The 14,227-nt window shown below is 43.0% G+C and overlaps 1 protein-coding gene across 21 annotated transcripts in view; it reads right to left on the reverse strand.

Moving 5' to 3' along the window:
* The window catches only part of BPTF (bromodomain PHD finger transcription factor), a 136,681-nt gene that overhangs the window by 84,072 nt on the left and 38,382 nt on the right, over positions 1–14,227 (reverse strand). For all 21 annotated transcript variants that reach the window (XM_027974331.3, XM_042256199.2, XM_042256198.2 and 18 more), the window contains exon 2: positions 10,935–11,757. In XM_027974331.3, coding sequence (XP_027830132.2) covers positions 10,935–11,757 — 823 coding nt within the window. The remainder of the gene's footprint in view (positions 1–10,934; positions 11,758–14,227) is intronic.

Raw genomic sequence — 14,227 nt, forward strand, 5'->3', positions numbered from 1 at the left:
CAAAGGCAATACCATAACAAACACATTCTCAGGTGGCTGAGTGGTGAGAATTCACTTGCCAAAGCAGGAGACACAGGAGATGCAGGTTCAATCCCGGGGTCAGGAAGAGCCTGTGGAGTAGGAAATGGTTACCTGCTCCAGTCTTTTTGTCTGGGAAATCCCATGGACAGAGGAGCCTAGTGGCTTACAGTCCATGGGGTTGCAGAGAGTCAGACACGAATGAGTGACTTAGCATGCACACACCAAATCAGACCATACACAGTGAGCCTTGCCCAAGCACAAGAGTTACAGGACAACCTAATTATTTTCTAAGATATCAATCTTAAGGAATTTTCCTCTGTTATGAAGATTATCAAATTTTTTTCTTACCTGTTTGCTTTTTTCTCGATACAGAAATATCTACAAATTTCAATGGAACAAGAAAAATAGTCTACATAAAAACATTTTGGGGGTAGAAATACAATTTACAAGCATAAGAATGAGATGTTAAGAGAGCAAACTTAAGCAACTCACAAGCTACTCAAAGGGTCCCTATCAGATGACTAAATTAGCCCATGCTGGTATTTGCAGAATTTCTATCTTAACAGAGAACACTTAATTTTAATCTTAATTTTCATCTTAAGAGAGAATTCACAACTTCAGAACAGTGGCAGTCCATTCTAGATTGAAACTGCTCTATTAGAAAGTTTTTTCCCTTTTAAGAGAAGATACACACACCTAGTATTTCCATCAATCCATCCTGCTAGAATTCTCTGAAATGAATCTAACACCTCCTCCACACAGTCCTTCAATTCTTTCAGATCTATAATTTTACCACTTTTTTCTTTTCTTTATCTTAAATGATAAAATACTTTAATCATTTCTCACACAGCACGTTTTCCAGTTTTCACTACACTGATATTCTTCCCCTAAATGCAGTTTGTCAATGTCCTGCTAAAAATAGCCCTATTTTTTATTCTGCTCATCAAAGATAATACTCAACACTATTTTTTTTTTCTTCTTGAGGCTGTAGGAGGATAAATTCATCAGAAGCATAAAGTAGTAAAACTGAGTGAACAATAATGGCACATGTTCTCAAAGAAAAGCTGTTTTAATACTGATGTACTTGGGCACATTTACACAATCTAAATAACCAAGATTATTTCTTCTAATTGTAAAGGTGATAACAGCTTTCCTGTAGGAATATACATCAATTTGTAGGTCTAGCTGTTTATGGGGTTATAATCTGTTTTCTACAGAAGCTCTGTCTCTGCAATGCACCCTCTGCAGCCCCAAACTGGCCCGGCTTCTGTGAAGTCACTGATCAGCTCCAGGAGCTCACGGGCTGGCGGGGGAGGACAGGCTGGGATGAAAATATTTGCCAAAAATGCAATTAAGCGCAAGTTTCCAGATTCTATGCCTATGCTTTAAAGTCTATTTGGCTTCTACTTAGGCAAGGTAAGAGGTTAATGACTAACAGTTACATTTTGAGTTTCATTTCTAAACAAACCCACAGAAACTAAGAGTAAGGAACGCTAGTGTGGCGGGTTGACTAGTACCCCATAGAAATGCATGCCACCTGAGACCACAGAATGCGACCTTATTTGGAAACACAGTCTTTGCACCTGTAATTATCTAGGGATCTTGAGATGAAATCATTCTGGATTCGGGTAAGCCCTAACTCAAATGACTGCTATCCTTGAAAGAAGAGAAGATTCGAAGAGACACATGGAGAAGGTGATGTGAAGATGGAGGCAGAAATCTGAGTGATGTGCCAGTCTGTAAGCCGGGAAATGCCAAGGACAGCCAGCAACCACCCAGAAGCCAGGAGAGAGGCGAAAGAAACAGTCCTGCTGACATGGATTTCAAACTCTCAGCCCCAAATTCCTGTTGCTTTAAACAACTCAACTTGTGGCAATTTTTTATGGCAGCCCTAGGGAACCAAAACAGATTTGGATACTGGGAAATGAAAGTGCTGTTGTAACAAATATCTGAAAACATGGAAGCAGCTTAGGAACTGGGTAATGGGAAAAGGCTGGAAGAATCTTGGGCCACTTGACAGAAAAGGCCTATCCTGAATACACAGAGGTTGGCAGAAACAGGAATTGTGCTACTATAAGCCAAGGAACACCTCAGGTACCAGAAGACAGAAAAGGCAAACCAAGAATTCCTTCCTAGCGCCTCTGGAGGGAGCACAGCCCCACAGACACCTTGACTTTAGACTTCTAGCCTCCACAGCTGATAAAATGTTAATTTCTCATTATACTTTGTTACAGCAGCCACAGGAAACTAATGCAGCTCAAGATTCAGAGATCAAGGGCAGCCCAAGCAGGTTAAGAGCACACATTCTGGGTTAGAATGCCTGGGACTGAATTCTCATTCTGCCATTTGCTAGTAGCATCATACCGGATAAATTATTTAAACTTGCGATGCCTCAACTTCTCCATCTGTAAAATGGGACTGACAGTATTTATATATCAAAATGCTGCTGTGAGGATTAAACAAATTAAAACCATAAAGTGCTTCAAACACTGACAGCATTTAGTAGGTGCAGTATGCACGGTTGCTACTATTTTGCTCATTTTATGAAGTATACGATACCTACCTTAAAACAAATAATTAAAGTAGAGTGTGTGTGTGTGTGTTTAAGTTGTCTCAGGGTGCAAGTGGGAGAGAATTTCAGGGGGGAAAGCTCTAGGAAATGGCATATATAGACTGTAGTTGAAAGGCTTTGAGTTTTTTGGTTTGCCTGGGTGCTTTTTATTTACTTTGTTCTGGGTGGTGGAAAGCAAGAGAATAGGGCTTCCCTGGTGGCTCATTGGTAAAGAATCTCTCTGCAATGTAGGAGGTGCAGGTTCATTCCCTGGGTCAGGAAGATCCCCTAGAGAAGGAAATGGGAACCCACTCCAGTATTCTTGCCTGGAGAATTCCATGAACAGAGGAGCCTGGCGGGAAGCAGCCCATAGGGTCGCAAAAGAGTCAGACAGGACTTAGTGACTGAACAACAACAAAGTTAGGGAATATACAAAACTAGAGCTCTACGAACTTTCTGTTACGGGCAAAGGAAAGCATGTAATTGAGAAGTTGTTCAACTTGGGGGTAAAGGAGACCTGACCAGAGAGGCTGTTTTAAAAACAGTCCAACTATGGGACAGAAAACACAACTGGGGAATGGGGAGTCGCACACAGACCGGTCTGGAGACAACTCAACCAATATAATTGAGATGATGTTGACCCTGAGCATGGAGAAAAAGAGATTAATATTGAAGAGATAATTACAAGGTATAAAAAAACAACACAGGACAGGAAACCATTTCCAGGTTTCTAGCTTGAGCAGCAGGCAGGATGGTAATCCCACCACTAAGATGGTAACACTGAGTGAAAGGCAGGTAATGGGGGCAAGTGGGGCATTCGGTTTCAGACATGTTGCATCTGAGGCGCCTGCTATGTGGACTTGTCCAGGAGGCTGATGGATACACAGAACTGGACATGGGTAGAAAGGTTACACGTGTTAGGTCTGATGGCAACTGAGTCAGCCAGTAAACAGGCAGCTTATGGCTGGAATGGGGAGGTACAGGTAGAAAGCTGTACAGGTTAAAAAGGATAAATCAGTTCTGGAAAGTGAAAAAATGCAGAGCTTTAAAATGCTATGTTCAAGGTAATTTTATCCAGAGCAGAGAGTGAGAGGAAAAGGTGCTAATCTAATCTGGTACATCCTATTTTATTAAAAGCCCCAATTTCAGAGCAAAGGATTGATAGAATGAAAGCAATATTTAAGAAAGATTGGCCCTCATATATCAGACTGGAACTAATCTCTAAATTGTTTGCTCAATATCCTAGTTCTTCAGGTAGACTATAAACTCATGCGTAAGAACTTTTATTCACTAACCTATCCAAATAACATTTTAAATTACTATTAAATAAAAGAAATAATAGGAAAACTTTAATGTCTGTAAAATATTAGCATTACAATGAAAAAGTGTTCACTGAACTTCCTTGGTGGTCTAGAGGTTAAGACTGTGCTTCCACTGCAGGGGGCAAGGGGTTCACTTCTGAGTGGGAAAACTGAGATCCCGCCAGCCTCAGGCAAAAAAAAAACACAAAAAAGTGATTACTGCCCCAGACTTTGTTTCAGACATAACCCCTTGGACAACAGGTCCACTGATTCATCATTTTAAGCTTCTGGACTTTCCCGGAAAGCATACACCAAATCTCTATATAACCTGAGCAATTTACATTGTTTCAAAACTTTTCATCAGGAGTCCACATATAATCTACCACAAGGGGGCGCTTAAATGGAAATTGTTTTGATCTAACTGAAAAAGATCTAAAATCTTTCACATTTACTCAAATTATTGACAAGGAATGATTCATTAACAATGATATTGAAATCTTCGTATCAGACTTTACGAAGAAAATAGTCAAAATGTTGCAACACATGAAAAAAGATACTATCCTAATTCATCTGAAATCTTCCATTAAATTTTGTGTACTCTATTATCATTAAGAAAGGAAATTTGGGGACTTCCCTGGTGGTCCAGTGGCTAAGACTCAGAGCTCCCAACGCAGAGGGGCCTGGGTTCAATCCCTGGTCAGGAAACTAGATCCCACATGCTGTGACTAAGACCTGGCACAGTCAAATAAATAAATATTAAAAAAAAAAAGGAAATTTGAGGGACTATGATTGAAGCTTTTAAAGCAAATAAATGTAAGTAAATAGTTTCAATGCCAAATATTAATTTATTATTAAATAATAATAACAAATTATTATTACGTATTACACTGGGACTTCCCTGGTGGTCAGGTAGTTAAGAATCTGCCTTCCAGTGCAGGGGATGAGGGTTTGATCGCTCTTCAGGGAACTAGATCCCACATGCTGCAGGGCAACTAAGCCCCAAAGCTAGAGAGAAACCCTCATGCCGCACGATGAAGGGCCTGTGTGCCACAACTAAGACCCAGTGCAGCCAAACATGCATGGAAAAGAACTTTACTGTCCGATTTAGAAAAGCAGATGATTTCACCTCATTGATATATCACAGATCCACCCACAGGAACCTTCTTGAGTCCTTTGACTCCTGTAATCTCAAAGGTTTGCACTTTATTTAACCACGTGCAATGAGTCTTCTCTTCTTGTCTGAGTGTTGCTTTACATAAGATGCTGATTTATCAAGAAACAACTTTTTTGGAACACCACTTATTTATGTCATATTTTCTAAAAATGCCTTTGTTTCAAATTTATAAGATCTCAGAAAAATCCAGTCTCAACAGAGCCAAAATCATTATACTATTTTTCTTCAAGCACCGCTTTTAACAACTAAAACAATGCAGGTTGCAGACTTCTCAAGACGAGGGCTTAGCAACCAGACCACAGTGTAAAATTAGTTCTTGAAAATATTCTTGGGAGTTCCCTGGCAGTCCAGCGGTTAGGGTTCTCACTGCCATAGCCCAGATTCAATCCCTGGTCAGGGAATTAAGATCCTGCAAACCACATGGTGTGGCCAAGAAAAAAGAAACAAGAAAACAGAAGATTCTTAAAAATAGGTCCTGGAAAAAAAAATTTTTTTTTTAGGTCCTACTTCCTAATAGCCAAAGAGTCTTGGGCAAGTCCAAGAGCAACTTACTTAACTTCTCTTGAGTTTGAGTTTTTCATCTATGAAATGCAGACAAGAGGAGTACCTACATTACTGGATTGCTGCGAGGATTAATTTTAAAAATGTATTATATAAAATGCATTATACAGTCCTTTTTATATGAAACGCTTAGAAAAGGAGGATTTATACAAGCAGCAGAGGAGTGATTTTCTAAGGCTGAGGATGGGCGTGAGATTAACTGCAGACAGATACGACAAAATTTTCATTCAGGATGACTGAAACGTAGAGCGACCAACCACGTGGATTTGTCTCAGAAGGAAATGTTTCCTGGGATGTGCGGCTTTCAGTGTTAATTTACTAAAATTCTTGAATTGTACACCTATAAGAACAGAATTTTATAATACATAAATTAATGAACAGCCCAGGGAACCCCCTGCTGGTCCAATGGTTAGGATTCTGAGCTTCTACTGTAAGGCGCAAGGGTTCCCCCGGGTCAGAAAACTAGAATCCCACATCCCACGTGGTGTGATGAAAACAAAACAAAACAAAACAAGGGCAGGACAGGGAAGACAACAGAAGAACCGGAGAAGAGGAGCACAGAGTGAGCACCCCTTGCTTCCTGATTTGTTCACAGCAATCCTGAGGACTCTGAGCCCTTATGGGAAGGCACAGGAGACTGAGAGAATGGGACCTGTTAACTGCTGAGCTGCCTGCTGTCTAGAGGGTTTAAGCACCAGGCTCCCTGAAAGGCAGTCACGGACTCTTCATTTAGAATGCAAGACTGCATCACACTTCACACCAAAATGCGGTTGCAGTTACCTCTCTATTTGTAATGACCTCGCCGACACAAGCTCCCATGCTACCATTCCCACAGCACAACGTGCGAAAGACAGAACAATAAACACCACAACCAGGTATGTGGGAGGCACGGGGGCAGAAAAAGAAAATTATATAAGCATTCTAAATAACTGACAGAACCCCAAACACAAAATAACGTTTAAAAACATAATATGCTGTTTCTCACTTAAGGAACAGACTGAATCCGCACGTCTCATTCATGCTGTGTCTTGAAACCCTCTTGCTGTGTGCTGTGCTGAGCCGCTCAGTCGTGTCTCTTTCTGACCCCATGGACTGTAGCCCACCAGGCACCTCAGTCCACGGGATTCTCCAGGGAAGAACGCTGGAGGGGGTTGTCATGCCGTCCTCCAGGGGATCTTCCCAAACCAGGGGCTGAACCCAGGTCTCCTGCATTGCAGGCAGATTCTTACCATCTGAGCCACCAGGGAAGCCCCTGGAAACCCCCTTAAAACTGCTAAAGAAATATCTTTAAAGACGTAAACTTACAGTACTTCCCTGGTGGCTCAGTGTGAAGAACTGGCTTGCTAGTGTAGCAGACACAGGTTCGATCCCTGGTCCGGGAGGATCTTACACGCCTCAAAGGAACTAAATGCATGGGCCACGATGACTGAGCCTGTGATCTAGAGCCAGGGAACAGCAACTACTGAAGCCCGTGCACCTAAGGGCCCATGCTCTACAGCAAGAGAAGGCACCACAGTGAGAGGCCCACACACGGCAACCAGAGAGGAACCCCTGCTCGCGGGGGCTTGAGAAAAGCCCGCGCACCAACGAAGACCCAGCACAGCCAAATAAACAAGTAAAATTATAAAGTATGCTTGCATTTTTAAAAAAAGATCTAAACATAAAAGAATAAACCAGATAATCGTAATTCAAAAAGATACACGCGCCATCGTGTTCACCGCAGCACCTAACTGCCAGGACGAAAGAAGTAATCTAGATGCCCGTTCACAGGAGACTGGGTGGAGACGATGCGGCACGCACGTACGATGGAGTATTACTCAGCCACGGAAATAGATGAAGTAAGGACCCCCCTGGTGGTCCAATGGTTAAGAATCTCTCTTGCAATGCAGAGGACGTGGGTTCAGTCCCCGGTCAGGGAACTAAAATTCCACATGCCTCAGAGCTACTGAGCCTATGGGCCACAACAAAAGATCCCACGTGATGTAATGAAGATCCCAACTGCTGCAATTAAGACCTGACACAACCAAATAAACAAACATCTTTCTAAAAAGAACGAAATATGCCATTTCACAGCAACACGGATGGAACTAGAGACTCTTAAACTAAGTGAAGTAAGTCAGAGAGAGAACAACAAATACCTTAGGATATCGCTTACATATGGAATCTAAATAAAGGGTACAAATGAACTGGTCTATGAAACAGCAACAGCATTACAGACGGAGAAAACAAATGCATGGTTAGCAGTGGGTAACTGTGAGGAGGGATAAACTGGGAGACTGGGACTGACACGTATCCACTACTATACACACAGCAGATAACTAGTAAGGACCTGCGCTATAGCACAGGGAACTCTATTCAATGCTCTGCAATGGCACACATGGGAAAAGAATTTTTAAAAAAGTAGGTATCTGTATGCGTACACCTGAAACTAACATAAAATTGTTAATCAACTATACTCCAGTAAAAATCAAAAAAACGAAAGATTAGAGAAAATAAAAATAACAACAAAAACTGGAAGCAGGAAAGCAAATGGACAAGTGGTAACTGCCTTTAACAGAGCCAAGAAAGTGCAGCCTGAAATATAAAGGGCGCAGCTGAGAACCAGCAACCAGTCCCCAGAAGACACTGAAATGCAGAGGAGTGTGGACAGCAGAGAAGGGCTTGAGCTTCAGGAGCAGACCTAGAGACCACTTAGTACCCACTTTAAGCCACTAAAGGTTTAGTTACTACAGGAGGTAAAAGTGAGGTTCTCTGGACCGGGGGACACCGGGAACAGAGGTACTGTACAGAAAACCAAGGAACTGAGTGGCTATGCACACAGTCTGCAGAAGCCTCTTGACAGTCCCGTGGGCTGCAAGGAGACCCAAGCAGTCAATCCTAAAGGAAATCAACCCTGAATATTCACTGGAAGGACTGATGCTAAAGCTCCAATACTTCGGCTACCTGATGCAAAGAGCCAACTCACTGGAAAACACCCTGATGCTGGGAATGATTGAGGGCAGGAGGAAAACGGGGCAACAGAGGATGATGGTTGGATGGCATCATCAACTTAATGGACATGAGTCTGAGCAAACTCCAGGAGATAGTGAAGGACAGGGAAGCCTGCCATGCTGCAGTCCCTGGGGTCACAAAGAAGCAGACACGACTGGACAAAAAACAAAGCACGTAGTTAAATGTGCTGTGCGTGGTAAATGCAGCCCATGTTCTCCACCCAGCCAGCCAGACCCTCATGCTCCACGCAGGACATGAGAAAAGGCCTCTCTGGACCACCTGACCAGCTCAAGAGGAAGAGCTAAAGATAGTGAATGACACTAGGGCTCACCAAGAACAAAGATTAAGAAAAATCACCTAAAGGTTAAGCTCAAAATTGACATAGCCTACCCACTTGCTCAGAACTTCCAATCAGCTGTATAATCCCACAATGTTAATCAATCAAGAGCAGAAAACTAAAGATTAACAGACATCTAAGGATGGAAGAAACAAAACAAACAGCAGGGAGAAGCAGATTAGAAGAAACAGAGGGAAAAAATATATGAAGAATGATCAAAAATATCTTCAGAAGCAAGAGAAATTTTTATTTCCAGAAAATAAAAGACCAGGATTTTATGTTATTTTTAGAAAATGAGGATGATTTTAAGAACAAAAGAGCTCTTAAAAAATAAAAATATGATAGGAAAGGGAAAATAAATACTCAGGCTTGAAGACCAATCTTCAGAAAAATCTTCCATAAAAACTGAGCAACACATACGCACACCGAGCAACACGCAGGCGTGCACACACACCCCCACACACTGCAAAGAAGACAGAGAGGAAAACTGGAGAGAAAAGATAAAATCAGAAGACCAAAACAGGAAGTCCAACATTCAATAACATAACAGCTGAAGAAAAATGAAACAGGGAATAGGAGAGGAGGAAGTCCTCAAGGGACGTTCTCAGAACTGACTCCACTGTCAGACTGAAAGTGCCCACCACACACACAATGGACAAAAACAGACCCACAGGAGGCCGCATCTCTCTACAACTGCAGGAAACACCAAGGCAAAGAGAAGGCTCATTAAGCTTCCAGGTAAGTCCAAACTGGTTTATATACAAAGAATCAATGAACGGATTCAGATTTCTCAACAGCAACACTGCAAGATGACAACTGTACAAAATTCTGAAATTCGCTGTGTATTCTGTACCATTTTTAAAAACTAAGGGTGGGCCTGGCTAAGCTCCTCCTCTCTAGCTGGCCTGGTCTGGCCGTATGCTGATGAAGTTCCCTCTCTCCTCTCCTCTCTTTCATTTCATCCCACGATGATTTCTGCTTTGACCTAGTTCTGAGAGCTTGAAGAAGGCTCTGAAAACTTTAGAAGCTGAAACTACAAAGCAGCCGCTCTCTCTGACCATACTTCTACAGGCTGTCCAAATCCAAGTCCACACTGCAACCCTGTCCCTCACCCTCACTGAGGTCAACCCTCTGCTTCCCCAGACTTTCTCCCACTCTTCCCACTGCCCTGCCTGGAAGCAATCTCTTGAAAACCCTTGGGAAAGCACAAGCCAAGACTATGACCATGAGTTTGTTGGGTTCATCTTCTGGGAAACTGCAATCAACGTGACAGCACCGATCTTTCCTGAGACAGCTGGTTTGTTCTTGCTGCTCCATTTCATTACAGGCACAGCAAAACTAAAAAGAGAAGCAAGAAAATCCTAACACCAAAGTGAGGATGGAGACTATCCTGGGGGGTGGGAGCAGGGGTGGGGGGAGGCGCAGGGATCTAATGGGGGAAGGGCCCACAGTGGCATGTGGCTTTCCACCTAGTAATTAATGTCTTTATGTAATTTTAAGTAATTAATTTTTCCATCCTAGGTATTGAATACAATGGGGTATACTTTGCTTTTTCTCATATACCCTTCTGTCCTTACAATTGTAAAAACTTGTTTTAATGCACATATTCCTTCAAGTTAGTAGCTATTAAACTATACAACTCATTGGGCTTCCCAGACGGTGCTAGTGGTAAAGAATCAGCCTGCCCATACAGGAGATGTAGGACACACAGGGTTGATCCCTGGGGGGAGAAGATCCCCTGGAGGAGGACATGGCAATCCACTCCAGTATTCTTGCCTGGAGAATCCCATGGACGGAGGATCCTGGCAGGCTACAGTCCACTGGGTTGCAAAAAGTCAGGCACTACTGAAGCGACTTAGCACGCACGCATACAACTCATTATTAAATCACAAAACTTTGTATCACATCGGCAGCACAGCTCTGCTACATCAATCATGAAGGAAGCTGGCTTAATTTTAAATACACACACACACAAAATCTAAGACCAGATTCACTCACATTATGAGTCTTCGGTTTAAGAACCAGTATTTCCTCCGACTTCTGTCATATCCGATAGGTTCGTGTCGAATATAGGGTTTGTTTTTTTGGATTTCAGCAACGCAGTCAGTCACACCAGGCACCTTATGTGCTACACAGACTTCACACTGCCACTCATCCTCTGGCACCTCCTCGAGCGGCGGCTTCACACATTCCAGGTGGTACACCGCCGAGCAGGTCTCACAGCAAAGCAAGTCCCCGAGCTTGTGGCAGACCCGGCAGTGATCGTCGTACTGGATCACCCCTTCAGACATCAGCTCCTCCCGCGCGATGTTCGTGGTGAGAAACTGGTCGACCAAGAACTGCAGAACTTTGATCTTGTTCTCTACTGGTCCGTAAGGATAGTCCTCCGCTTCTTGGTAAGGAAGAACGTGATGGTACTCCTTGTCACTCTCACAGTACACCCGTAGCACCTCTGGCCACGTCATGCCATCAATGAAATACAGCGTGGAATTCACGCTGTCTTTCAGATCAGCGGGTCCAAAGGTAGTATTGGAAGTGTCTTCTTCACGCAAGACTGCTTTCAAAAGCACGACGTGCATCTCTGCCATAAGTGTGCACTGCTCTTGACTCACCAGAGCCGCACAGAAGTCCTCGAAGCGAAAAGGAGATAACCTTAGAACCGTGCCAAAGTTCCGCAGTACCTCATAAATGGCAATAACATTCATTATATGCTCATTAGGCACCATTAAATCCTCAGAGGACTTGGGAAATTCAAGGGGCGGGATGTCTTTTTCTTCCAATATTGGAGAACGAGGCCGATGTACTCTTGGTTTTCGCCTACCTGTAAAGAAAGAAATGGTATAGTTACAAATCAATACCTCATTTCTACGAACTACGGGTTTTCCAGTTTTTCCTGTTTGGATGTATATCCCCGAAAAGAGATATGTCATACTTCTATTTTTCTAATAACTGCCAAGTTCAAAGAACACCAAGAAGCAATGATTTAGCTCTGACCTTGGTGTCTGTAGAAAATCTAAATGCAAGTTTTCCCATTATATCCCAAACTAGAAGTACCAAAAAAAAATTGCAATTATATTCGGTTCTCAATTACCTAGAGGGGTTAACTGGTTTACAGGTAACCACAATAAAAAAAGTTAACAGTGTATTTGTGAAAGACCTGATGAGAATATAAATAAAAAAAGACATCTCCAAGAGAACAGGCGCAAGACGGTGCCCCACTGCACTAAGAAAAGGCTCTCAGCAACCAGACAGGAAGTCCACTGGTGCCGCAGCCCTTTCCTTGGCCAGAAGTTCTTCCTGAGTGCCACGGTGACGCTCAAGGTTAGGGCTGAGACAGAAAGGAAGAAGGAAGAGAGACGACAAGCAAGATTCCAATACTGGGAGAAAATGGGATCGGGGGTTCACTTAAGAAACAGACAACTGACTGTAATTTTTCAGCATAAATTCACCAACAGCAGATGCCTGTTTGCCAACTGACGAGATGCGATGTCCAGTCTAGGAATACCTATGTATGTAAATAAATGTACCAAGATATATCATTTGAGAGCTTAGTTTATAACAAGCATGCAGATTTACTCAATCCTCTGAAAAAGTCTATGAAGTATTTTAATAAGAAAATCTGTGGGAAGAAACAAGTTTCTCTTAAAATGCTATGCCTGCATTACTATTATTACACTTTCCAATGATGTTTACAGAACAAGAAATGTATTTTTAAATATAAGGATTAATTTTATCAAGATCAGTTAACACTGAATTCATTTTTCACAATTAAGCTTTATGGTAACCATGGCTTTGGGTTGCTGGTCACCTCCTGATTGCCTCTTCCATCCCCCATTCCTAAGCTCTCCTCAGGTCCAGCTAACTCACTGCTGCTGCTGCTGCTGCTAAGTCACTTCAGTCGTGTCCGACTCTGTGCGACCCCATAGACAGTAGCCCACCAGGCTCCCCCGTCCCTGGGATTCTCCAGGCAAGAACACTGGAGTAGGTTACCATTTCCCTCTCCAATGCATGAAAGTGAAAAGTGAAGGGGAAGTCGCTCAGTCATGTCCGACTCTTCGCGAACCCATAGACTGCAGCCCACCAGGCTCCTCCGTCCATGGGATTTTCCAGGCAAGAGTACTGGAGTGGGGTGCCATTGCCTTCTCGGAACTCTCATTAGGTACAAACTAAAAGGGTACAGGACACCAGGAGAAGAAAGTATAATAAACGATATAAAAGGTCAAGATCTTTTATACAAAGCACTACTCCCCATATGCGTTCACTGGAAAGATTTTCCAAATAAGACTATATCCATTACTTTCTGTAGAAAAAGGTTCAAGGGATCACGCTAGGCCAGACTTCGCAGGTGAGCCTACATAGTAAGGGTTTTCCCTGGTGGCTCAGTGGTAAAGAATCCACCTGCCAAGTAGAAGATGCAGGTTCGATCCCTGGGTTGGGACGATCCCCTGGAGGAGGAAATGGCAACCCACTCCAGTATTCTTGTTTGGGAGATCCCATGGACAGAGGAGCCTGACAGGCTACAGTTATGGGGTCACAAAGAGTCAGACACGACTTTCAGTGACTGAGCACCCCCCACTACGTAGTAAGGAAAGAAACCTCCTTCATCTCAGCAAATCTTCATCTACTACAAAGATGCAGTCTTCACAGATTCAGCTAAATCACGGAATCACCACATTAGTGACAAGCATCATGATGGTAATCCAGTCCATTTCCCTGTCTTCTGGAAATTATTTGGGTCTCAGCTGTATAAGTATAAATAGAGAAAGCCGAAAGGGATTCAAGGGAAGACTAAGCCTAGAGGAATCCCTCAAATCCAAGAGAAGAAACAGAAGTCAAACCTGCTTATAGAGATAGCGCCTGTGTTCCTCTCGGCTGTTTACGCAAAATGCTGTCAGAGTCCAAGCAAAGGATTGCAGAAGCAAAGGTTGGAAAAGCAGTTCGAGGACCAGAACACAGGGATCCTTAAATGTCAGGTGTAGGCATTTGTACAGCACTTTATTCGGGCAGTAATGAAGGCTATCACAGGCTTTCTGAGCAGGGCAGGGTCATGGGAAGAGTGCTCTAGGAAGCCTTCTCTGGCTTCAGTGTGTACAATGAAAAGGACAAGGGGAACAGGTCAGAGACAGGGCAGTTGCAACTACCGGGAAAATAAAGACCTGGATTCAGAGTCTGGCTGTGAGAACAAAGAAAAAGATGGATAAAAGTGACCTTATGAAGCAAGAAATCAAGTGGTGTGGAATATGACATGGCTAATGAAACATTTGACTCAGGTACCATTTCCTGCAAAAGAC

This window comes from Ovis aries, chromosome 11 (assembly GCF_016772045.2).
Source record: "Ovis aries strain OAR_USU_Benz2616 breed Rambouillet chromosome 11, ARS-UI_Ramb_v3.0, whole genome shotgun sequence".
Classification (NCBI taxonomy): Eukaryota; Metazoa; Chordata; class Mammalia; order Artiodactyla; family Bovidae; genus Ovis; species Ovis aries.